Source organism: Centroberyx gerrardi, chromosome 6, assembly GCF_048128805.1.
Source record: "Centroberyx gerrardi isolate f3 chromosome 6, fCenGer3.hap1.cur.20231027, whole genome shotgun sequence".
NCBI classification, from domain to species: Eukaryota; Metazoa; Chordata; class Actinopteri; order Beryciformes; family Berycidae; genus Centroberyx; species Centroberyx gerrardi.
The window spans coordinates 5,740,575-5,766,882 of NC_136002.1; the positions used below are offsets into that span (position 1 = coordinate 5,740,575).

Sequence of the window (26,308 nt, forward strand, 5' to 3'; positions counted from 1 at the left end):
GAATATCTCAGAGATGCCTGATGATGAATCATGATCATCAGGGCATGATCCACTGAAGCTCGTCTCCAATGAAGCTTGCTTCTCGGTCAGGATTTTCATTTCTGTGAAACCGGCCAACATGCTACCTACTGTAGTGTGGTCGACTTGCTGCTTACCCAGCTTGGCCTATAAAAAGCCTTAATGCTAGTCCTTTAAGAGCAAATTGGAATGCCAGTGAGTGTTGAGTGACCTGTAGAGGTCATAGGCGTCTGCTATATTTACCGGCTCTGTAACTTGATCTGTGGCATTCTGGATCGCTGTGCTCATACTATCCCTCCCTGGCTCCTCTCACACTCTGGGGCCACAGTCTCCCAAGTAGCACCCCATTGCCTTCTGTCTATTGGCCCGACCGCTCAGAACAACAAGGGTGAGCAGCCTCTTACACACCAATTCCACTGTTCTTCCCTTTCTTCTTTTAGGTACCTGCTTGTCAGTTGCCTAGTGTGTGTGTGTGTGTGTGTGTGTAGTGTGGGCTGTTTGCACAGCTGTAAGCTACACCTTCCTAGGGAGACGATGCTGGAGGATAGAGGATAACATTTCACAAAGTTCTGGATTTTTCCAGAATGAGTGGAAGAGCCTAGAACTGCTTCTCAGGTTAGGACATATCGATTGGTGTAGCATGACGTGAAATTCGCCATCGGATAGTGAAGATATGTTGCTGCGTTGGTCGCGATAGCAAGGTGCGAGCTTTGAAACAAGTGTTGGAAGAGCTGCATGATGAAGCTTTACGAACGGAGTCAAGTTATCAACTTTCTCTTTACCTGAGCCTTATAATAGAGCAACTTTTCCGGATTTGATAATACGAGCTGAAGGATGCATCATCAATCTTTAATAGTCGGACATGAAATCCGGAGAATGTGTTGACCGGTGGCCTGTACGCTCACTTGGCCTTATTTATGCTGAGGTTGTCTGCTGTAAAGTGAAGCAGTTAGCTAGGAGAGACGACACAACACTGAGCCCTATATGGAGTTGTTGATTTCTGCTGCCTTGGTCCATTTCCCAGTCATGTAGGCCTATAGGCAATATGATATTTCTCTTGAGCAACATTTGCTGTTATTTAGGGCCCTTCTGTATTTGATAAAGAGATCTAGCGATAATGTGGATTTGCTGATTTCAGCTCGTCAGATTACAGTCATCTCAAACAAATTCTCAGTCCAAGTCAAGGGGAATAGGATGCTGCCCTAGTACTGAGATATAATATTGGGGACGGTTGTTTCTCTGCCTTGTACTGTATGTTGGATGATGTGTATGTCATGTTCCTCACATGTAACATGTCTGTGTGTTTCCTCAGGAGTGATCGGTGACGAAGCCTCTGTGTGTACACTGCGGGGTAGCTACAGTAGGATGAGCTGCCCCAACGCCATCGCTGTCTGCGGGGACTGACACACACGGTACACATACAGCAGGTAGGAACTTCACACACACACACACACACATACACACATGCCCTGTTCCTATGCAGCTGACAGTGTGAGGTGAGGTCCAGTAGCTTCCTCGCTCCTTGATCACACTTAATCCGTAATGCATTAAATTACTACTTCTACGCAAGGCTTACGCAGTTGTATTGCGGCTCAGACTTGTTTATTGACCGACCGTAATGTTATTCTGGATGGATGTCAGGATAATAAAGAAAAACAACTTCAGCATTAGGTGATCATCCTACCGACGAGTCAGCTGCAGAAATGACTAAACTGGTAAATTTGATCAGGCCCTTTCCAGCTTACAACACCACTGCTAGGTAGAACTTTATAGTATCATAACATTGATATTCATGGAAGCTTTCACTGAAGTAACATTTTCATGGTGACAACATCACAGAGAACAAAAAACTGTGGAAAACAACATTCAGCATTTTTGCTTAAGCATGCATTATCAACACAGCAACATCAGTATCATCTTATCTCCTCCTATACAAGTCTCTGGCAAAGACCCCACCCCCTCCTGTCTCCTTGAATTATGGTGGCACGTAATTGACACAAACAATAAAGTCACACTGTCACAATAGAGAGGAGTAAGCTAGCTAATTAGAGCAGAGATCCAACAGAAACGTCTAGTGAAGAGGTAATATATCATCATGCTACATACTGGAATAGTAATACTGCTTTGTCAGTTGATTTTTTTGGCTTGAGAACAAGGCTTTTCAGCCTTCATAGCTGAAATGTCTTGCGATGCCGGTCGCTTGTTCGAAGCACTGTTGAAAATACCAATAGGTGGGGGGGATTGGGAGTGTCTTGAAACTCCAGTGGGTGGGTTTTTGCTCCAAAACAAACTACAGGCTGGAAAGTGACCTCAGCCCTGGTGAATTAATCATCTTGTCATTGGTAATGATCAACAACCCTATCAACCCCTACATATATATTATGGCCATTTTGTGCTATGGGACAGTACAACTATAACTTGTTTCCCCTTTAATATGTAATTGCAGTGTAAGGGCTGATGATGGTACTGAAAACATATTCATTTTCCAACATTTGCTGCCTTTGTAATCTTTAGTCGTTTAGTCGTCTTTCAAACTTTTCCAGATTTTCTTCAAAATAACCTCTTGAAAAATGTGATAATAGAAATAGAAAAAATTACATATGTTTTAGTAGTAGCAAATTTTTAGATTAGGTCTTTAAAATGAACATGAGTGACATCATCAGTGACACCCAGGCCAGCTGCTACTGGTGGTTCACTGTTCATGAATGGACAGGGCGTATGTGTGTTGAAAAGTCAAATTGTTCTACCAATGTGAATTTTTGCTTTACCCACTAGTTGCTCTACCCTTTAGACCAACTCTATGCATCTGAGCATCAGTCAGCGGCATAGCAAAGATTGATAGGTGTTTAAAATAATAATGGTGTCTAATTGAGCAAACGATTGGCTCAATGAATAAAGAATTAAGCCACTTAATCGCAGAGGTTGGAGCATCAATCAATGTAGCCTCCAGCTTCAGTCCTTTCCGAGGTCACTTGTACCTTATGGCCTCTCATGTGAGTCACTAACAGATGGTGCTTATGATAAATGCTTCCTCTCCCCTGTTTTATATTTTAGAAACTTGGTTCTGCAGTGAAGAAGTTTCATAAAGGGTGTGTTTATAATTGAGGCTTGTTTGAACAGTTTGGTGATTAGTAGGAGTAATGGCATATGAATAGAAAACATGAAAGATTTACTGTTTTCTCCTCTTGTACTCTTGAATTGCAATATTTTTGGGTTTCTTTTTTTTTGTTTTTTGTTTTCTTTTTGACAGTTTATTCAAGTAGACAATGAATAGCCAGCCTAGTTAAATTTGAACTGGACTGGATGTACTTTTTATAGGCTTATAGGTTTGTTAAAGGCTTATTTGTCAATTTTCTATTTCCATTGTCGCAGCAGATTGAAAGAGCTGCAGTGATGAGTTGTTGAGCAGTGATTTTGTTATTGCATTATACAAGCCGGGAGGTGGTCAGACTTGTCAGAATAGCCAAGCCTATATGCGAACTGGCTTGGAAACCAGCTCTAATGGGCTGAAAGGGAAGGCAGAGGCGTCAGTGTGGCCCTCACAGACACCAGCAGTCTCTTATCTGCTCACATTTCAGGGTATATATAGCCGCCTGTAAGACCAGGCCAAACCCAGCTCAGCTCAGAGGCCTCCTAAGCCTCCATGTCGATTTATAACATTATTCCCTATGAGCAGATCGCTGTAGTTTTTTGCCCGGTGGCAACTGTTCATTTATACTGATACAGCTGTTTGGGTCAAGATTGAAGTGAGGGTAACACTAGAAGGCCAATAAGCCGTCAGATGAAGTGTGTAAATATAGTAATAATTACTTTTACTAGTTTTCTTGCACGATTCTAAAAATCTAACTACACTGTTTCGTACAGTGTACGAAATGTCATTTTGAAAGCTGAGAAAGTTAAATTCTAAAATTCAAAACAGCCATCGGTTGATGGCGGCTCGGCCCCTCTAGTGTTAAACTGCCACCAATCTTGTCTCACAACAGTGAGCTGATGAAAGAGCCTACTTTACAAAGAAAGTTCTTTAAAGGGGTATTAATTATTAATTATTCATCTATGACTTTTATCCACTTCTATCAGTGACCAAGGAATTGTGTCATCGACAGGTCTCACAGCTTAGCAATTGACATAGGCCAAGTATTGTCACATTTTCACAATAGAGAGGAGTAAACTAGCTAATTAGAGCAGAGATCCAACAAAAATATCTAGTGAAGAGCTATTCACTAGATCACGATGCAAAATACTGTAATAATAATACTGCTTTATTATTTCTTTTTTGGCTTGAGAATGAAATGTGTTCGCTGGCTTGCAGCACCGTTCTCCATTGTCAGAAATCTCAGCACCTGGACAATTAATCATTGAGTTATTAGTATTGATCAACAACCCTGTCAAGGCCCCGTAGATGTATTATGGTCATTGTGTGCTGTGGGACAGTAAAACTTATTGACCCTTTACACTTTACTAAATCTGTCTTCTGTGTCTGTGTGTTGGCTTATGCCTTGTTACAGTCGGCATGGAAACAAGCATACTGGCCTGAGGTAGCTTTGGACTTGACCATTAGAATCACACTACTCTGGCCTCGAAACTGCTTTGACTCAGCTATAGAGAGTGAACCAATAATTTACAACAGCACAGCACTTCCACAAGCACACACACACACACACACTCTCTCTCACACACACACACACACACACACACACACTCCAAAGCACCAGAGAGTCCATGCTGATGTTACATTCTCCATGCAATGTCACCCCTGGGCATGGCGGCGGTGGCGGCCTGCATCATCACACACACTCTCTGAACCCTGGTTAGATCAGTAGAACACACTTGAGATTGGCTGTGCTCTTTGATAGGCTGGGAGGAGACCTGGGGGGACAATATGTACCGTAAGAGATCTGACTCACCGACTCATAATAATGATTGATATGCAACGCAAACTACATTTTAAGTGAGATATTTGCCGCAACCAAAATCTGGCAAAACAGCAAGAGAATTCAAACAACTACTCCTGTGTCAGGGTATCCACGGGTCCTTAAAAAGTCTGAAAAAGTCTTAAAATATCTACATTGAAGGCTGTGAAAGCTGTGAAAGCTTTTTGTTTCTTTATTTTGGTTGTTAAAGTTGTCTTTAATTGAATTAGGTAGCATTAAAAAGGTCTTAAATGTCTGAAATCTGCAGATACCCTGTAAGTGAAACCCCGTCTCTCCAACTCTGTGCCAACGATTTCCAGCAGTCAGCTTTTGAAATCTGCCTCCCAATCAGTCCTGCAGCAAGCTTCTCTCAGGCAATCAATTCTGCCACTAGTTTGACAGCTTTGTTAATGCAGATTTGATTGAGGCTCGGTGGACCTACCAGCTCATTTATAGAATTAGAGGCTATGTTGTAGCTGTATTTTGACTTGCTATTCCATTCTATTCTATCATATTCTGTCCTATCCTGTTCCAGTAGCACAGAGGCTCGTCAGCTGGAGTAATAGATTGTAGATTGTATTTTCTTGGTAGTTGTCTAAAGCAAGGAAGGGAATACACAGCATTAAGTGCAGCAACCAGGCTGTAGCTCTGATAGTAGTAAGTGTAAATTGGCTGTGGAATATGCCCTGCTACTACTTTTAAGTCCTTTATGCGTCGGTAGCAAGCAAACAAATGCAGCTTGTTGCCACGGTAGCTATGGTAACTACCGGTTAGCACAACCTCAGGGGAGGCTGAAAATGCAGAGTAGCCAGTGTGAGTGTGTGTTTGTGTTTGTGTGTATGTGTGTACGCGTGTGTGATGGGCGCTCGTGCGTGTGCGTGTGTTGTTGTTTCCGTGGAGACATCTCCCCTCAGAAGTGAAATCCACAGTTTGCTATCATCTTATCAATCCTGTGTGTCTGTCCATGTTGTTGTGTGTTGTGTACTCCCACGGGTGTGACTTGCTGTTTGCACTTCCCTCTTAGCGCATCGCCCACCAGGCTAGCCCGAGCTTGTTTCACTAAGCTGCCTTGGGTCTTCGACAGGGAGACAGTTGGGTACGAGTTGGAACAAGGTCAAGGTGGTGTAGTCAAGGGTTCAAAGGCTACATCTTTTAGGGTAGGGGTTCACAAATGTTTTCATGTCACGGACCCCGAGATAGACACACATCAGGGATCCATATGGAAGGATTTTTGTTGTTGATGATTAAGTATTGAATTGTAGAACTACTGTACGTGCAGAGAAAATAGTAGTGAGAGTGAAACCTAGGATTAGTCATTTTATACATTCTCTAATTGGGATAATTTCTAGTGAATTAGTGTGTAATGAACCCCCGTGGAACTCCTTCAAGGGCTGAGCCATAATTTGAGAACTGCTGCTTTAGTGAAGGGCCATATTTGTGCAGTGAAGTCACAGTTTTGTTAGAGAAAACAGAACAGATGGCGCCTTTGATCCAGGATTCTCACATTCATTTCACTCCATTTCTTTCTTTGTATCCTCATGCTGCACGCTGTGTGAGGAGCCACATAAAGCAGGTTTGCGCTACTGTGATGACGAGGATTCCTCCGTATTCATTCAGCAAATTACCACCCCTGCTGGAGAAAATGTGTAATGAAATAAGTGTTACCTTGAGTCAGATTTCCCCCCAAAACAAGCAAGGGTAACACTTCACTTGAAGTCCATGGTGATGCATTACAAGCAGGTTATAAATCCATTAGAAGCAGTGATAATCTTTTCTTCTAATGTAATCATCAGACAAACAAAGAAAATTACTTTCAATATCATGCCATTAACTATACATTTGCCTCATAAAGTATTCAACAACCTAGATTTTTTTGCATATTGTGTTAATGCAAAAAAAAAATCTAGGTTGTTGAATACTTTGTGTAACGCATATGATGCCTTATAATGCCTTATGAGCACCATTTCAAGTAAAGTGTTATAAGCCCAATACTTTACCATCTGCATTATAGTGGAAACAAAATGGAATGAAAACAGGGATGGATAAAGAACCAAAACAAAATGACATCACCACTGCTACCAAAATATAGAAACAAGGCACTGAGGCCTTACTAGCCTTGCCTTAGCTGAAGACTCCGAGCTAGGCCAGGTTTGTTGATGTTGTTAGCCTAGCCGGCTTAGCGGTAGTCCACTCCAGTGCCTTGGCAGCCTAGCCCGCCTCTGTGTGTTTTGGCCTGCAGTGTGTGTTGGCCTGTCTCCAGCACGCTGCCTGTCTGCCTACTCCAGATCCATAAGCTGAATTATTGATAAACCTGTGGTCAGAGAGGGAGAGAGACAGAGAGTGGTAGAGAGAGAGAGAGAAAGGGAGAGAGACCCAGAAGGAGAGGGGCGGGGGGGGGTTACTTTAAGGAGAAGTAGATGCACGGGAGGGGAGAAAGGAGGGGGCAGAGAGTGGATAGCGAACAGAAAGAGAGAGAGAAGGGGAGAAAGAGAGAGAGAGATTAAAGAAATAGGAGCCTCCCCCACTGAACTCAACACGGATCAACAACACCAGATACTTTTATTTATTCAGACGCTGCTCTGCCTTGTGAACAAGAGCCCGTCTCTGCCTCGGCTGCCACAGGAACACACTGTGCTGCCCGCCTGGCACAACCTCCAACACTCAGCTGGACTCGCCCGTTATAGCCATGGGACACACACTATACAGAGAGACAGATGGGGGGTGGCGTTCCTACCCTGCAAAAAAAAACCCAGGGATTTGCAATGTGAGATGTCACAAATAGCCAAGCAAGGCCCACTGTATGTGAAGGAACGAGGGTAATCCATTCCATTTTTTATTTATCTCCTCGTTCTTGAGATGGTAGGAAGGTTGGGAGCGGAAGTTCTGGTGGGATTCATAAACCAGCAACAGTATATATGGTTCCAGCTGTGGGGTCTTAAAGGGGGGTCTTAAAGAGGCGATAACTACTACTATTTTTACTGTCCCCTAGCACAAAATATCCATAATATATCCGCAGGGGGTTGATAGGGATGTTGATCAGTACCAGTGACTGAAAGATAACTGAGATTTCTGGCTTTCAAAACTCACTTTACACACCCATATTCTGTTTTGGAACAAAAACTCCCCAGCCATTGGAATTTCAAGACAAACCCAATTAGGGTTGGGGTTCAAAAGCATTTTATGGAATCTGAATCCTGTATTGAATGTGCTTATCGAATCTGAATCCTTTCAAATCCCTTATCGAACCTTTTTACGTAATTTGTTGGGGAAAAAGGACAAAGAAAATTTCCAAAACATGGCACTCTGTAACTTTTATTATGATGCTGCGTTGATAGAGCTTATTCATTGGACTTGTGTACTTAGTCGACAGGACCATGCCACAAATATTGTATTTTGCTGTTTTCTCATTTAATGTTGAGAAGTGTGCCCACGCTTGTGTCGATCCACTATGTTGACAAACACACTGGGAAGTGGGGACTGGGGAAGCAAGTGTATGACATCATCGGGGAGGACGGGGGATTCGATAAGAGGATTAGTTTGACTTGGGGATTAACGAATCCGGGTATTTTGCTGACTTGGACCCGATTCCAAAATGGAACCGGGTAATGGACCCCAACTCTAATCCCAATGCCAGAGACTTGTGTAGGACAAAATAAGTTGTATCAATGTTGTTGCAATTCCTAATGGTAGTCAATAGAAGTCGATAAAGGTGATAGATTATTTAATGACCCCTTAACCACTGCATATACCTCCTCTGGGTAGGCCTACATTTACTGTATTTAATTTGACATAAACACACAGGCTTAGGGCCTTGACACTTGATGTCCAAGTGATTATGATCACAACATGGAGTCTACACTCAGTGTACAAAATATTAGGACGACCTTCCTAAAATTGAGTTGGGCCCTCTTTTGCACGATTGTTTCAATTATCTCAAAGTTTAAAAATCCAGTTTTAATCTGTCTCTTCACCCTACATCTCCCCTTCATGACTAAGGTGTATTGTGTTTGTAATATTTTGTAAGCTCAGTATATGTAAAAATGAGGCTAACTGTGGATTCATTCCATATACTTTAGACATCATTCCACTACTACTACGGCTGTAGTAGCAAACTCCTCCATGCTCCTATTCCCAACAGGGATTCAAAACACCAGTAGAAGATGCTGTGCTGTGCCTCCCTTGTACATCAAGCCTAATGGTGCATCAGCAAGCTGATTGTGTGAATAGAGATCCAATGCTGTCTCTTCTGGATTGAATACTGATGACACAGCTGATATTGTGTAATATGCTCTTCAGAGTCACGTGATGTGGGCTCATCGTATAGCGTGTATGTTGTAGGCTGCTGTCTGCTATACTAGGTAAACCTCAGGCCTGGGCAATCAGCCATGAGCTGTTCAGACTATAAGCCTATAGATAGCATAGCCCATAATGCAGGGGGTTCTCAAACATTGTCATGCCATAGTCCCTGAATAGACACACATTCAGCCTCATGGACCCCCATTGGATAAGATTTTGTCCCAGGGACCCATATGGGAAGATTTTTGCTATTGATTTAATGTTGATTCATGTAGCTGTATAAAATGTACGTGGGGAAATAACAGTGGAGTAGTGAAATTTATGATTACAATAGTCATTCTTATACATTCTATAATGGATGGGCCCCTGGAACCCACATTGAGATCCACTGCCTTAATTAAACAGTACATTGAGCATCACTCTGTGGGTGAACGTTAGCTATTTGGTGGTATATTGCACAGTAAGCGTAATATATCTCACTTTAGATTTTACGTTCCCATGACATTAAGCCAAAAAGCAGCAAGTTTAGAAGTTGCTGATGCACAGTCTTGATTAATTTAGTCTTTTTTAAAACCACATTTATGCTAAGAGAAGCAGGGATAGATGATGTCCTAACTGCTGCCTACATTGTTACTGTAGTGTAAGTATTGATTTGATTGTTGCTGATGAACTAATACTGAGCTCTCGTCTCTTTGCTCCGGCTGCAGTCGATGCAGTCTTCCAGAGGCTCTCCCTCCCTGTGGCTGAGAACCCAGCAGCAGCAGCACCATGTCCCGCGTCTCCTCCACCGCCAAGCGCTATGCTGGCTCCTCCTACACCAGCCACTACAGCTCCTATGGCTCCTCGCTGACCCCGGGCCTTAGCTCCTATGGCGAGCGGGACAAGCTGTCCTCCTACAAGTCCCCCGCCTCTTCCTCCACCTCCTCCTCAGGTTACTCCTCCTCCAGCTACCTGAGCAGCTCCGCCGCCCGCACCCGCAACTACAGCACCTCCTCGGAGCCCGACCGCGACCGGGGCCGGACCGTCCCGCGCACCGACATCCTCGGGAGCAGCAGCATCAGCAGCAGCCGCCGCAGCGAGAGCCTCAGCCGAACCCCCGTCAAGGGCTATGGATCGGGGCTGAGCGGGGGGTCGACCTACTCCGGCTACAGTTCCTACACTTCCTCCTCGTCCTCGGCGCAGCCCAGCTACCTCTCCTCACCGGTGGCCTCCAGCATCTCGCTCAGCCGACGCAAATCCGTGTCCCAGAGCGACCTGAGCAGGGACCTGTCCTCCCTGGGCCTCACCGACCCTTCGTCCTCCTCCTCCTCCCCCTCTTCTTCCAGCAGTGCCCTGAGGAGCTACCGCAGTCGGGCCAGCGATGTGGCCGACTCGTACAGCAGCAGCTCCCGCCCGAGCTACTCAGGCCTATCGCGGAGCTCCACTCAGGAGGCCCTCTCGCGGAGCTCCACTCAGGAGGCCTTCAGCAGCAGCAGCAGCAGAGGGTTCAGCTCTTCTTCGTGGGACACGAGTGGCAACGGGCGCACCGGCTCCCCCAGCAGGGACTCCACGGTAAGAGGAACTCCACCACACTAGTACATAGTGGCCAGAAGCTTGCTGCTTTTATTGGGGATGTACCGCTCAGGAGGGGATCAGTAACCAGGGGCTGAACAAGGTGGACAGAGGAATCATAGCGGCGTGATTCCTCACCAGCTTTCATATCAGAGAGGGATACCGATATGTCATTTCTGTCTGATCACTGCATAATGCCCAAACCCTACATTTGCTTTGTGGCTACTGAGATTACCAGTTTCCACCAGGTGGGGGCGCTATTGTTCAAATTAATTGCAATGCACTTGACAGGAGTCCTGGCTTACAATAGCATACCAAGCATGTTACATTCTCACTCTCTCACACATATTCTCCAGGCCTACACAACTACTCAGACACACTGTGGGAGCAATTTTATCAATTTTGACAGCTCTATGTTATCAGAATGAGAAACGGTGCTATTCGGTCAAAACACGAGGTCAGTATTCCAGTGTACGTGAGCAGTTCCCTTACCCTGGTTATGTGACAAATGAGCTCTTAGCATGGATACCTGACCCCTTCTAGCCCAGCAATTAGCTAGCTTACACCTCTCAAAGGGAGTTGCCAGGCTATGATGAGCCAGGTCCGTGGGCCACTTGCCTCATCTCTAAGCTCAGTATTAATGACCTGAGTGGGAGTGCTTCCTCTGTGGAGGTCAGGGAGAACTGACCCATTTTGCCTCCGGATTAGCCCCGATAACCGCTTACAACACTGAAAGGAAGAGGAGGGAGGAAGAATGGAGGAGGAGGAAGAGGAGGAGGAGGAGAGGGCAGGCATGAGAAGTCAAAGCGAATAGGAGGCACGAAGAGGAATTCATCAGAGAGAATTTGTGGTAACACTTAACTTGAAGTGCTTTGTGATGCATTGCGAGCAGATTATAAACCCATTAGAAACAGAGCTTAACTGTCTTTACAATGTAATCATCAGACAAACAACATCAAACATCAGAAAATTACACTCACTTTAATATTGCATCATACCATTAAATATACCCCATATACTCCTAATGTTTTGCACATTGTGTATATCATGCTCTGATTATAATAATTGTCATGCACTCACAATGTGCTTATAATGTTTTTTCAAACATTTGCAAAATACACACCTATTCTTACTGATAATTAGCAATCTCGTCGGGCTGGGTGTTTTCTGCCATGATGCTATAAGTGTATGCAAACAAAAAACAAGCAGGCTAGTAGAAGATATTGCGAGACCAACAGAGAATGAGAGTCTATGGAGTCCAGGTATGAGATGCCAGTGATACATTCAGTTCAGTCGGCTGCAACAAAACAAAAACAGCTGTTTATGACACATTCAACGGGCAGGCTGGGACTCTAATGCGTTATGACTTTTTGACATTCGACTGAAATTTGTATATTGAAATTTGTTCTGACAGCCTTAGAAGTCTCATTCTACTATTGGACCATGCCCTTTTTCCAGTCATCAGACAAAAATTAGATTTCCCAAGTCATAAAACTTAGACTTCTTGTGAAGTCACACTCACCAAATAGTGAAAGTGTAAATTGTGTTCTTTTTCTTCTGACAAATGACACGCATAAGCTCAGGCCTCATACAGTATCTTATTATTAATAAATGTGACTTGACTTCAAGTATGACTCTAGTCTATGGGAGGAGGGAAAGAGGTGAACAACTAACTGATCTCGTGAAGGGGCTGCCTGCTGTCATGCAGCATACTTTCTCCAGGTCAGGTGCTCCTGCTTAGTCTCCATTCAGTAATAGACAAGCTTGACCTATGCACACACATTTCAAAATCCTGGGTTTTCCTGCGTATAAGATGAAGATCACAGTATCACCATGAGACCAGTGGCTGACTTATAGAATAGTGACATGTATTGAAAAAATGAAGTACTTGATAGAAAGAATTCCTTGTTAAGTCAAAACACTAAGTGGATAGTATTTCACTATCATCCTAACTGTCAAATACAAGCAGACTGTGTCATGCGGGGCTTACCATGACAACATGTTCAGAACATGTTTCTTTATTCAAAACTTCAACTCGGCCAATAAATCATCTCTTTTAGTGAGAAAAAAGATCCCCACAAATGCATTTACATGCATGATGTGATATTATATGTGTACGTGATATTATATGTGTATAATGTCTTTTCAGTGGCTGTAGCAAGCTAATATGTAGCCAGCTAGTGAGTTTAGACACAGCAAACTGTATCTATGCTTTAAATGCTGACCAGTTCTGTTTGGCCCTGCAGTGGAAATCTGGCAAATGTCAAGCTTGAACTGGACCTTGTTTTGTTCTCATTTAGCCTGTCAAGTAATCAACACCTATCCATCAGCCAGGGAGTGAGAGGTGGAGAGTATTAATTGGATGTCACCAGTTGGAGTATTCGTAGTGTTAATTAACCCCAGGCCTCTGTCACTTCAGTCAGGTTTAATCACCCTCTCTGCCCCCAGGGCTGGGTCTGGGCCTATAAAGCTGCTAACCGAGTCTGCAGAAATCAGCTTTAGTGAGGGTCCTCAGTTGAACATTACACTACAAGGAATGTTATGTGTGCATATCGTTCAGTCGTGCATACGTATATACCGGTTTGTACCGGTAATATATGCCGGTTTCTCACATGGAGAGAACGTCATGCCAACATTTTATTGAAATAAGTGCTACTTGGTGTATTGGATGCATGCTGAATTGGAAGAGTGGCGCCTAACCATTTGTTAAAGGTCTTAAGTCGTTTTGCACCAGGTGTGTATATTTGTTGATGAGCAAGCCAACATTTAACTGCCAGAATTCTTAATGGAGTTTGATGTAAACGTTCTCTTCATACAAGAGAACGATGCTTATCGAGGTTGTGGGTGTGTATGCTTGGTTGTGCATGTTCTGGCCTACATATGTTCATGTAAATACAGATATGTGTGTGGCGTTGTAGTTTGGCTGACCCATTGGAAACCACTAGAATGTGATGATGATATGTAGTTGGTGTGTGATGTGTCCTGTCCCTCCCTCGGTCATGCAATCACAAGCAGTGTGGTTAGTGCCTCAAAGTGCGAATGATGAAGGGAAATGTCCGGAATGACCTAATGGCTGATGAAAGTCAGAATGACAGCCCCTGTGACCTCTACCTGATCTCCCATCATGTCATTTTATATCAGCCATGCTCAGGCAACACACTCGAGTTGTGTTTTGTTTTCTTGGAGTTCAGGTTTGAGAGGAGAGAATCTCATATTACATGGATCCCCCTTCCCTCCCAGCAGGGCACCTCTATTACACACAGCTCTCCGAAACCTATTTCTCAACCCGAACTCCAGCTCTCTAATCATTGTTCTCCTTGTTTGGTGTATCAACAACTACACATCTCTCCACCTCAGTTTGCTCATCTCTTGCCTCCCACCAGCTCCCGATTCTCCTCCCAAAGTTATATTGAATGCAGTCCAGTGGGGGTGTTGCAGCTCAAGCTTGATCCGTGATCGAGTGCTGACTCTCTCTGCTGTGTCACAGCCAAAGATGTTACACAAGCTTTCTCATATTTATACAAACGTCTCACTTTCATTCCAGTCTTAATATGTAGAATCTCAAACTAGTGGTGAATTTTTTCTTTTCTGATTTTTTTTCCCATTAACGCTGAAGCTCATAACTGATCCATATACAAGTGTAATGGAGTGGTCATATCAGTGTGAGAGGATGACTTACAAAGTAAACGCTAGCTTTCTGCTGTTGTTGTAATGTGGATGTTCAAACTCACTTATGGCAATGTGGCAGGGTCTCTTGAAATAGCTTTGGCAAAGTAAGGTAAACACAATCCTGGTGGTTTCTTAGTAGCTTACAACACAAAAATAGCAGCTGCTGGTGCCTGGTGGTCATGTTCATCCTGTGCCATGTTTATTAGTAAGGCAAGCTAGTTTACAAGAATCTCTTCTCATAGCCATCACCATCATCATCATCCTTGCTTTTCCAGTTTTCTCTTACAGAATATTCAAATCAGACAAAATGGCACTCCTCATTAGGACATTTTTGAGAAAAAAGCCTTATGACGTATGCTTAGCTATGACTTCACCTAGCATATGAAAGTATTTAGAGTAGGTATTGGGCTTTTTTATTCATCACCACTTTCTTAGCTACTGTTAGTTTACTAACTTGTGGTCAGGTAGCTGTTGCAGTGTCTTATAATAGCTACGTTTAGTCACATAGCATACTAACTATAGACTCTGACAAGACATTTTGCTAACTTAGCTAGATAGCCAATGCAGAAGCCTTTCAAATTGTCATAACGCGTAAGATAGCTTTTTAGTTGAACTGTGCCATGTTTGATGTTATTAGGTTTTCTTCAGGTAATATGAATGTGTTATAAACTGGAGGTCATGTTAAGTGTTCCCTTGTTCTAAATTTGGAGCCAGCTCTTTGTAAAGACATTGACACACTTAAAGATTTACTCTACTTTACACTTTCACTCACTCTTTCACAAATGACGGCCCCTGTTCTTGTTATGCCCATTTCAGCAGTGCCAGGGTGACACGCCTGGGAGAAATTTGTCTCGGGTTTGCCTCAAGTCATTCTGTTGTTGCTTTGTGTCTAGACTTCTGTTGAGTCAGCAATATTTTTAGGCCGTCTAACTCCTTGTTAGGGTTGCCACCTTGGTCAGACAGCTTATGGTTTGATTAAAAAAAAAATCTGTCTGGTATGAGTTGGAGCTTTGCTGTGTTCTTTGGAAAATAAGGGCCGGTACTTTAGCAGCTCAGCTCTGCTGTAAGCGGTTATTGCGGGTCTGTTTGGATTGTATCACTCTGTGGGTCAGCATGTGGCATGTCATTCATGACAGCTAGTTCAACATCACACTATTCACAGCTGATGTCAATAACTGAAGAACCAATTCTAGGGATGCATCAATATTGATCTTGACCTCATTTCAACGCAAGGTGACTCAGTATTCTTTTCACACAGAAGGGTATTTGTGCTGTCTAAGTTTGTATTGTGTGTTCATTAAATTAATGGATTGGAGTGGTACTCTATGGCAGACAACACTTAGGATGTAATCACACCTACAGTTGGTTTTCTTCGGTCCAAACCACAGTGGAAAAGTTCACTTTGTTGCATTTTTGGTTCACTTACATTCACACTGCCTAATTACAAGCTAACCAGGGCTTGTAAACAAAAGTCACATGGACTCACAAGTAGCTTGTTTATTGGACATAGTTTTGGTAAACTGTCAATTATGTTCTCACTCTGAATGAACTACACCACAGTTTGCTTGGAAGAGGACTGAGAGCATTGCGGTGTGGTTATTTGCCATCAGAGTTTGAATGGCATTGTTCTCACCTGACCAAATGAACCGAACTAAAGGAGAAAATGCTCCAGAGTTCAAATATCTGCTCCAAACATGCATGGTGATTGCACCTTTATATGTAGTACTCAGAGAATCAGTATTGACAGTGGAAAAATATTGGTGCATCCCTATCTAATTCTGTAGTCCTACGCCTACATTCACCTTAGGTATTATTCCCATCCCAGCTCCTACTTTCTGTGATACTATATGCCTACGTGTTCCTCCCTCTCTATCTCAAAGAGTTCAAAAAGAAAGCCAGCATTAGATGAGCATAGCCAACTGTTACGGTATCTGAGCTCCAATGCTACAGTGACTGTACAGAAGGTTTTATTCTGTTCTGGAACAGTGACTCTCCCGCATATCTTGACAGAGATCATGTCAGCACTGATGTTAGCGAGTAGAAGAATCTTATGTTCCTTGCAGGAATGTTGGCTAACGGCTTAGGACTGTTATCAATGAGGAACTGTTTTAATTGCCATCCAAAACAATGTATGGCACCTTGGTTAAATTTAAAACACTTTCGTGAAGAGATTGTCAGCCCAATGTGTCTATTTTAACTTACAGAGTGGAACAGCTATCCCTAGGTATTTGCACTCTCTGACTTCTCCTAGATAACATGGCTGGGAGATTGCTTTTGTCCCATTTTTTTTTATTTTTTTTATACTAGACTACTGCTCAGCTCTTTGCCTCAGATATCAGAATACAAACATCTACTCTTTGCTCTTTCTGACTTTGTAGTTTTCCACCTCAAGGATTTAGAGAGTCAGACACACACACACATACGTACACATACTCAGCCTGGTGGTGGAATGCGTTCCTTAGCTATTTGTTGTGTACACATGCTTGAGCCTGGGTCATAAGATTGCTGCTGGGGACATGTTGCACTTTTTCCCCGGTACACATCAGTTCAGATGAAATATCTCCCACACAAATGCCGTGTTTGGTGCAATAGGTTCTTCTGCTTTAAGCCAACTGTGCAATGTAGCATACTTGCTCTGTAAGACAAGTACACAAATGCATGTTGCATGACATGGTCAGTGGCAGTGGAACCAACATTATCCCCAATATAAGGAAACAGGAACGATGGCTTTTGTTTCAGCAATGATTCAAATTGCTTTAAGTAAATTGATGGCTTTAGTGGAACACTTTGAAAACTTTTTTATTACAAAAAAAAAGATAAAAACTCTGTCATCAAGACCTTCATCAGCCATTAGGTGCTTATAATCAACAGTCTTGTGTAACCACCAGCAGTGCTACAGCATGCTAGGCCTGATATTTCCTCAACAATCCCTTCTCTTGGCAAACAGCTGCTCTATTTTGGACTATCCAGGGTGTCGAAATATAATCCTCATTTACTAAAATGGAACATGCAACAGCACATCGCCATGTGCTGCTGTGCTCAGTCAAATTGAATCACACTTTTGTTTGCGTGTACATTTTACGTTGGGATGTTATGTGTCAGGCGATGACATTGAAAAACACTGATGCAACAACAGCCATGTGTTTTTCAAATTGTGCATCCAAGGGTTCTAGCGATGATCTAGATATATTTAGAGAAAGAGAGATGAGCTTGTCCTAACCATGAGAAGAGAACCTTGTAAACAAGTCATCTTTGTGTTTCTCAAAAGTGAATCTTGCATTTCAGCTGTTGCCACTGGTGCTGTTTTCTTCCAGCGGGGCCTCTTGTTATTTTTCACTAATCCTACAGGCCCAAATCTAGCGCTCAAACTTCCCCGGTGGATTTGGAAGTTTTGGTGGTGAATGATATTAAATGCATGGACTTTGCCATAGTTTAGTCACATCATTAGGCCACAGACCCCCATTTGATCAGATTTTGTCCCAGGCACCCCCACATGGGAGATTTTTTGTTGTTGATTTAGTATTGACTTAACTGTCTACACTTGGGGAGACAATAGTGATGTGAGTGAACCCTAGGATTGCAATAGTCATTCTTATACATTCTCTAATGAGGACAGTGTATTAAACTTGAGTGAAATGTAGCTATTCCTTGTTCTGCTGGGGATTCATGAGGACACTCCTGACTACTGTCACTACTGTCACATTCATCCTCCTGTCATACACTGTAGTGCTTTTCCCACCTGTTTCATTGTACTGTGGACTATTTAGGTTAGTCTCCTATCATGGCCATTATGGAGATGAGTGCTCTCCTTGGAGTGCGCCATTAGTCCTTCAGATTATTCCCAGGAGAAAGTGGATGGATGGACTCTCTCTGTCTGACGTAGAGAACACGGCCGGAGGCGGTGGCTGACGTTTGTTGTAGGCTGACTTTACCGAGCCGGGAGGGGCGGGTCTTCAGCCCTGTAAAACGGAATGGGAAGACAATATCCATTTATTGCTGTTCACATTATTAACTGGATGCGCGCGTTGATTATACCTGCATAGAATGATACAGCAATTAGTCTTTAGGTCGTTTTATTCGTTTTTTATCTTTGCTTTATTACCAGGGTTAGTATATCCTGTAGAATAATTTAAAGGGAGCGCCACAGGTCCTCTATTCATCGTGATTTGTACGGTTGGTACCGTTAGATGAATGAATGGCAACGAGCAGAGAACGGATCAACAACTGAGAGTCAAACGCCTGTATATTTCATTCAAGCTCTCGCAGCAGAGATCAACTCAATAACCCAAAGAGCAGCGCAGCTCAGAAAATCATCCTAGGCGTCTGAATAGCTCGCACCGGTAACCGGCTTCATCCTCCGCCAGCATGCCGAGCATGCGACAGTCCTACACTGTGACCGTACCTGAGGAGCCGCCGGCCGCCGCGTTCCCGTTTCTGAAGCAGGAGATGCGGAGGAAAGGCAGCATGTCCGGCTCGGTGCTGGTGTCAACCTTCGTAGGGCTTCTCATAAACCAAGCCAAGGTAAGAGCGGCGCCCGTTACGTCCCGTTGTTTGTTTCTGGAGAGAACGTCACGCCAATCTCTATCCTAAAATCTATCAATTTAATGATTTATTGCTTATTGGCAAAGCTGCAAACATTGTAGGGCAGAGCTTTAAGAGCGTTTCTAAATCATTGGTTTCCACTGGTAAATGCGGCATACATATGATCTACCAAGCAGCACGTATTCAAATAAAATCTCTACCTTTAGAATTGGTGCGTCTGTTCCTACCATCTTCTGCCACCACAAAATACATCGCGGTGGGCGGTAGCGAGCAGTGAGAACCAATATTAAAAGTTAAAAAAAAAAATGTAAGTAAAGTGCTGCTTAGTGTGTCATATTATGCCGAATGTACCAGGACATCCTCACGATATATAAAAGTTTCTAAATCATCTTCTCCGAGGTATATGTGTTTGGCCATAAGCAAAAGAGCATTAAATTGCCAGATTTTTGAATGGACCTTGGCGTGACTTTCTCTCCACATGAGAGAGGAAGAAAGAGGATAACGGCAACAGACTTTGTACGGGAGGTATCATTCCGTTACAGACCATTTTTTGTCACTGCAAAGAGAACGCAGATTTATGCTGACAATATAATGTAGTTTATAAAAGGTCGATGGTGTCAGTTAAACGTTGAAGTGAGTCATTCCAGCGGTAAGCCGCTCCGTTAAGCCGCTGTACTGCGCTGTGCCAGGATCAGCGGGCCTGCGCTGGCAGGTCACTAGTTATATAACCACCATTTAATCCCTCTCATACACTAAACCACTAGGACAGTTGCTCTTACCATACCGCTCTGTTATGTATTGCCCCATATAAGGAAAGTAAATAAAGAAATAACTGGCTTTTAATAGCCTTCTCTTAAACTGGTATGCTCTGGAATATCTAGGATATGTATGTTGCCTCTGGCTGTTTCCATATGACCATATCCACATCTACACTGTAAATGTGGGTCTGAGTACATGATGTACAGAAAAATCATTGGCCACTCAAGGCAATGCTCCATTTAGAGTAGGGTTAGACCCATATGAGCTTTTGAAGGCAATACCAATACCAGTATTTTTTGATTGAAGCTGCCATTGGCCAATATTTTGCACTGATATTTAGAATCTTTAAATTTTACATTTTCCATACCCCCAAAAATGTTCCCAAATTGTGAGGCAGGTTTCACTACAGGTTTGACAGACTGACACCCTGAAGATATTGAGTAAAATCCTCCCACACCAAACTGAATGATTTCTTGAGTCATAAGTCTGAAATAAAAATAATAATAATAAAAAGAAACAGTCACCAGCTGTGGTCAGGGAGGAACCTCCATCATACCAGAGGTGGACGACAATGACTGACAGATATCTGACTTTTAATAAAAGACAAATTTCATCGAACCGATATATCGGTCTAACCCTATTCAGAGTGCTGATGGGATGGAAGTGGCTGTGGTTTGTGGGTCCAGTGGTTAACATGGAGCCTTGTTGCAGTTACTCTGAGTGGCTATGAGAGAGACTTGGTTTAGCCATCTGAATACTTAAAGAACACATCAGTTGCCTAATAAGTTTTAAAGCTGTCATTAATATCTTTACCCCTATACAGGTAAACAGAGCTTTCAAGTGTGACATAAATATAACTAGGCAGGGTTTGTTGTATGAAGCTGAAATTTTACAAGCCCTACTTATAAGTTGTATTCTTCATGATTTTAGAGGAGGAAGGCTTGGTGACTTTGAGTTGTGATGACCAAAGTCCTGCTGCTGCCATTATATGTATGTGTGTGTGTGTGTGCATCTTCCCCAGCTACAGAGCGGAGCGGAGCAGCTGTGTGCCAGCTTCTGTTATGTAATGAGAAATCGCATTAGAATACACTTAAGTGCTGGCCAGGCCTGGCAGCTTGGCACACTCTATGTTTTGTTGTCACTCTCCACCTGCTCCTCTCCTCCTCCTCCTCCTCCTCCTCCTTCCTCTGCTCCTTCCTTCCTGGACCACAGCGTGACGTAGTGTGTGTGTGCGTGTGTTTGCATGAATTTGTGTGAGAGAGAAATGTCTGTGCGAGTGTGCACGGGAGAATTTGTGTGTATGTGTGTCTGTGTACATGCAGATGTTTCTGCACAGCTGGCTTATTGCCTACTAGCATTGACAGCTGTAAGGTTAAAGGTTGTGCTTTCTACAGCGGCATCCTTACCAGTCTCATGTTTGGTCCATAGTAGAATAGAATATCTACTGTACCGCATTGGTTTCATTTCAGTGGGAGTAACATGGCAATAGGCCTATCATGCCAGGATAGCATGTGTAGTATTGATACTCCAACAGTTCTGAGGTGAAGGCTATTCATTTGACACATCAGTATATGTTCATGATGTGTTATTCCGATGTAGTGTCTTGTGATTAAACGTAGGCCTAGGGCCCCAGGCTTCAGTGTGATGTAAACAAAACCCTGCTGGCTAACAGTTACCATTTCTAGCATTGTGGGAGTGAGTCCTTTTCCATCCAGTAGAGATATTCATGACAGTGGACTTTATATGGTGTGAAGAATAACAGTGCTGTTACATAAGAGGCCTGTGTATTGCTTTATCATCCCATTCTTGCTGGCTGTTATCTAAACATTTTTGCTGGATACTCCCAGTGGGTGAAGACGATCCCCGAAGAGTGTCTTCTCGGATGTATTGAAACGCGACCAAGGGGCCAATTCGCGTATCATACGCTATATTTATTTATATTTCTCAGAAAGATAGCTATTTTTCTCAGTAAGGAGATCTCGCTATGTACTTATGTGCATGTATGTGTGTGTGAGTGTGTGAGAGAGAGAGATGAGCTGTGGCTTCACGTCACCTGACACTGTCACAACAAGCGCCAGTGACTGATCTCATCCCTCTGCGTTTTTTAGTGGGAGAAATAAATAGATTGTCTCTCTTTCCCTGTCAAGGGTTCTTGCCAACGCTGTGTGTGTGTGTGTGTGTGTATCTGTGTGTGCGCCCACCTATGTGTGAACGAATGTGTCACTTCTGTTCACATGGGAGAAAGTGCTTGACAGTAGCAGAAGTGGTAGCTCCTAGAGAGAGAGGGAGAGAGAGAGAGATTGTTTATGATGAGCTGCCAAATAGAGAGAGAGAGAGAGAAGGTCAGAACAAACTGTTCTCCTGCTCTCTCACACACTGGCTTGCCAGCCAATCAGTGGTCGGTATTCTGCACTGCCAGGTGGACCTAGACATCCTGCTGCTGATAGCGTGACGTTTAGTTTACTGCCCTAGACACATGGGGAGAGGAGAGAGTGGCATTTGTTGTCGCTTAGCTGTTGGGTGGCATGGTAGTGAAGCATCAGGCTGGCAGACACTTGTAACTTGAACATGGATGTTATTACTTGGTTTAACAGCATTGTTAGAACTCCCAAAGGGTTAGAGCAATATATTGGTTTGCCAATACAGCAAGTTGATATTAGCCGTTCACTGCGTCCACCTCTGATATGATAGATATGATGCAGTTTGATTGATTACATATTTATTGTAGAATTGATCAATACTACACTGGTTGTCTATGGGAAGACCTTAACCTGAATCGGTTCTAATGCAACATTTTGATCGGATTCGACACAAGTATGCATGAATATGTATTGTTATTATTATGCTGATACAGAGGCTTTTTCACCCTGACAAGAATAACATTCTGGTGGGACTCACTGAATCGTTGTAATTTTGGGAATTTTTGGCATGATAATGGTCAAATGTAAATATTGGCACAAAATATACATATATTGGCAGCCTCAATCTAAAAATGTCAGTATTGGTATCAGCCTTCAAAAACACATATTAGTCAAACCCTACTCCAAACTAACCAGTTTACCTCCAGGACTGTTTTTCCAAGCATCACCTATTCATAAATTGAAACATTTAAGAGCACAGGACAGGACAGGAAATTTAGATACATGAACTGTGAAAATAACTGACAATGCCATCCCTACTTTGAAATCCGAGTTGCACATATGCTCCTTCTTCAATTTCCTAAGTAGTGTGGACTTACTTTAAAAGAATCTGAAAACATTTTATCATTTCAGAACACCATGCTACCAAATGAGTTGTAGAGAGGTGGAAATTGTGTAAATTCACAGGCATAATGAGCAACAAAGGCATTGATGTAAAAATACCTTCAGTTGATTGGCCTATTTTTGGATTTCCCTTGTTCATGTATGCAGTGAAACGTATGTAAACGTAATAGTGGATTGTAAAGATTTCCAGAATGCACGTGTGTGCTCATTTCATATTTCTGAATAAGCTTCCAACTGGGATTTCATTAGGCTACATCACCAGTGCTCTGAGCTTGTTATTTTCCTAAACCACCTCCAGTCTCCAGAGGGTTTGGATTACTCAGGAGCTTCTGCAGCAGCACTTGTACAGTAGGTTGTTTGAAGTAGTCTTTTCTTGGAAAGATTAGGTCTAATGTTAACTTCAGTTCAGTTCAGGCAGGAAAGAAACATTTTTGCCCACAGGCCCCAGCGATGGGCACATCCCAAAATTCATAACCCATTTCCAGAAATTTTGCCAATTGGGTTTTTAATAGAATAGGACTTTCAAATGATAGTGAGTCAGCTGCCAAAGTGTAGAGTAGCATAACATTCTGGATTCATGTCATATGGGAAAGATGGTAGATACAAGCTTCTTGCTTATACCATTCACGTCAGCTTTCAGGTAGTAAATACTACCAGAAAATACCATTCAACTCAGCTTTCAGATGATGAATACTACTTGGGAACTTTGCAGATGGATGTCAATTTCTCCAACAAGGGAATACCTGTAGTCAAGTGTAAGGAATGATATATTAATTTCCAATAAAGCCAACAGAATGAACAATATTCATCGTTTTGTTATCACAACTCTTAAAATGCCATGGCAGGACACAACTACTTGCAATTTAAAACATGAACTCAAATGTCACTCAGTAAGTGCATGTGTGTTAAGTGTGATAAGTGTGAAAAAAGGTGATCAGGAGCAACCAAGAAAACAGCAATCATGGCATTTGATGGCTTCAAACGCGTTCAAATGCATGAACACTTCCAAGTTGTTGCCTCAAACGTCAAGTCGTTCCGATGGTGAATCCCATATGACGGGAATGCAGCATAGCTTACCAGCCACAGCCAACATTTACCAACCATGGTTCATAGTCATTTGTGTCTGTCCTTGGGGCAATTATCTTTTCACAGCGTTGGCTGATGTCCGACACAAAAGGAAAGCATGGCAATCACTCCTTAGACTTAGATTCCTTAGATTATGCTTGATGTAAACACAGTAAGCGTGCTCGACAGCTTTATCTCCCTGCTGTGGACCAAAGTTCATCCAGTAGCAGGCTGAACTTTTGTCCTATGAGCTTATTATACAGCATAAGGTACAGAGGTGCTCTATGCTTCTAAGATCTACGAGAAAAGGCAAAATCCCCTGACCTCGTGTAACATGACCAATTAAACTAACTCTGTCGTAGATCGTACATCTCTTAGCACATTCTAGCCATTTGGCCCATGCCCTCATTGCCCTCATTGGCCTGCCTGTTGGACTGTCCACCAAATCACCAGTCCAGCAGCTGATTTTGGATCAATGTATGGATTCACTCAAACCTTAATCGAGAGACTGTCTGCCTAAAGTCTACAAGTGCTCCAAAGCCATCTTTGGTTCATCTATTTAAAATGTTTTGGAATCATTTTTTTTGACATATGGTAGATCCGGGTACAATTTTGAAGAAATAATAACCGAAATAAACACATTTCCTGATTATTTAATTCCCAAAGTGACTTTTGGAGATGGAGACCTGGTACATACTGTAGACCCAGACAATATTGTTTTGTCATGGAAAAGTGCAGGAACCCTATCTGGCCCTCTCCCTCTTTGTCTTTCTTTCTCTCTCTCTCGCTTACTCTTATTCATTAGTTCAATGTTGTCTTCCTCTGTTTTCCCCTCCGCTCACCCAGGCAAGCAAGGCCAGAATCGGTGACTATTCATTTCTTCCAGCCTCCTCACCTTGCTCTGACCCATTTCCTCTGCTTCCACGCTACCCTCCCTCCCTCCCTCCCTCCCTCCCTCAGGCCAGCACTCCCAGATCATTGAATTAATTGAGCACAGTGGATGGACAGATATTACCTCCACCAGGCTGGGTACATGCCAAAGGGGCATTTCCTCTGTCTCTGATTCCAGGCTTTAAGAAGTAGACCCAGTTAAACCTGGTCTCTGGAATGGTTTTTAATGCAGCCCCCCCCCCCCCCCCCCCCTCTTCGTGATGCTTTTTAGCCTAGGAGGAGTAGGATTTCAAAAGTTGCTTACTAGTTGCCTCTGACATTTATGAATAGAGCATTTGTAAGGAGGTTTTCCCCCCCTGGGCTGTTCCTTTTGTGTACAGTATGTATCAGTCTCCTCACATGGATGGGCTAGAAATATGAACAGGGCATGTATGTTCCCTCATGTGACTGTTACATTTTCTCCTCTCCTCTCCTCTCCTCTCCTCTCCTCTCCTCTCCTCTCCTCTCCTCTCCTCTTCCTCTTCTTCTTCCTCTTCCTTTTCCTCTCCTCTCCTCTCTTCTGACACTTTAATGAAACCTTTCTGCTGTCCAGTTAGTTTATTTTACTGCCAGATTCATCAACTGCAAGTGTACAAATTAGAGTAATTAACCGATTTATGAGTGTTAGGTAAGGCAAAGAGGTAGTTAACTATTAGACCAAATGCTATTCATCTGTTTTTATTGTTTAATACTCCTGGGGGATTGGACTCCAGAGGGATGGATGGATGGCACGTGGAGGGGTGTTTTGAATAGCCAGTGGCTAATAAGTGATCTATGATGACTGATCAACTAGTGGCTCCTCTCAGGATGATTACCTTCTGCCTCTGTATGTGCTGTTGGCTTTTATCACTAAGCCTCCAACAGATGATCCGTTCTTTTTCTTTTGTTTTTTTTCCCAAGAGTTGGTCAGTTTTGAGATTTCCAGGAACTAGTGCCCCTCCAGGCTGCGAGCCAAGGCCCAGGTTTTGGACAAGGAGCTAATATGAGATGATGAGTATCTAAATATGGGAAAGGGAATGAATACAACACAGTTGAGAGTTGGAGCTGGCACCTTTCAGTTAGACATGGGCCGCTATCAAATTTTCATGGCACGGTTACCTTGCCTCAAAAATATTCCGGTAAACAATAATAATAATAATGAACTTTATTTGTGTAGCATTTTTAAGACAGTTGACAAAGTGTTTTCACAGTCACATAAAAGCAAACATGAAACTCTCTGTACTTTTAGTGTTTTAATTCTTTATTTAGCCTGTGGGAAAGTAGTGAGGTTTAGACAGGAGAGAAAACTGGGATTCAATCCCAGGA

General features: G+C 43.0%; 1 protein-coding gene across 3 annotated transcripts in view; it reads left to right on the top strand.

The window, feature by feature from the left end:
* Positions 1-390: 390 nt before the first annotated feature.
* The window catches only part of usp2a (ubiquitin specific peptidase 2a), a 39,349-nt gene continuing 13,431 nt past the window's right edge, over positions 391-26,308 (top strand). For 2 of the 3 annotated variants that reach the window (XM_071904086.2, XM_071904087.2), the window contains exon 1: positions 18,459-18,965. In XM_071904086.2, coding sequence (XP_071760187.1) covers positions 18,810-18,965 — 156 coding nt within the window. In that variant the 5' untranslated portion in view covers positions 18,459-18,809. Of the gene's footprint in view, positions 407-1,330; positions 1,446-9,931; positions 10,776-18,458; positions 18,966-26,308 lie in introns of those variants that run through there. The other variant, XM_071904085.2, reaches the window with a different exon arrangement.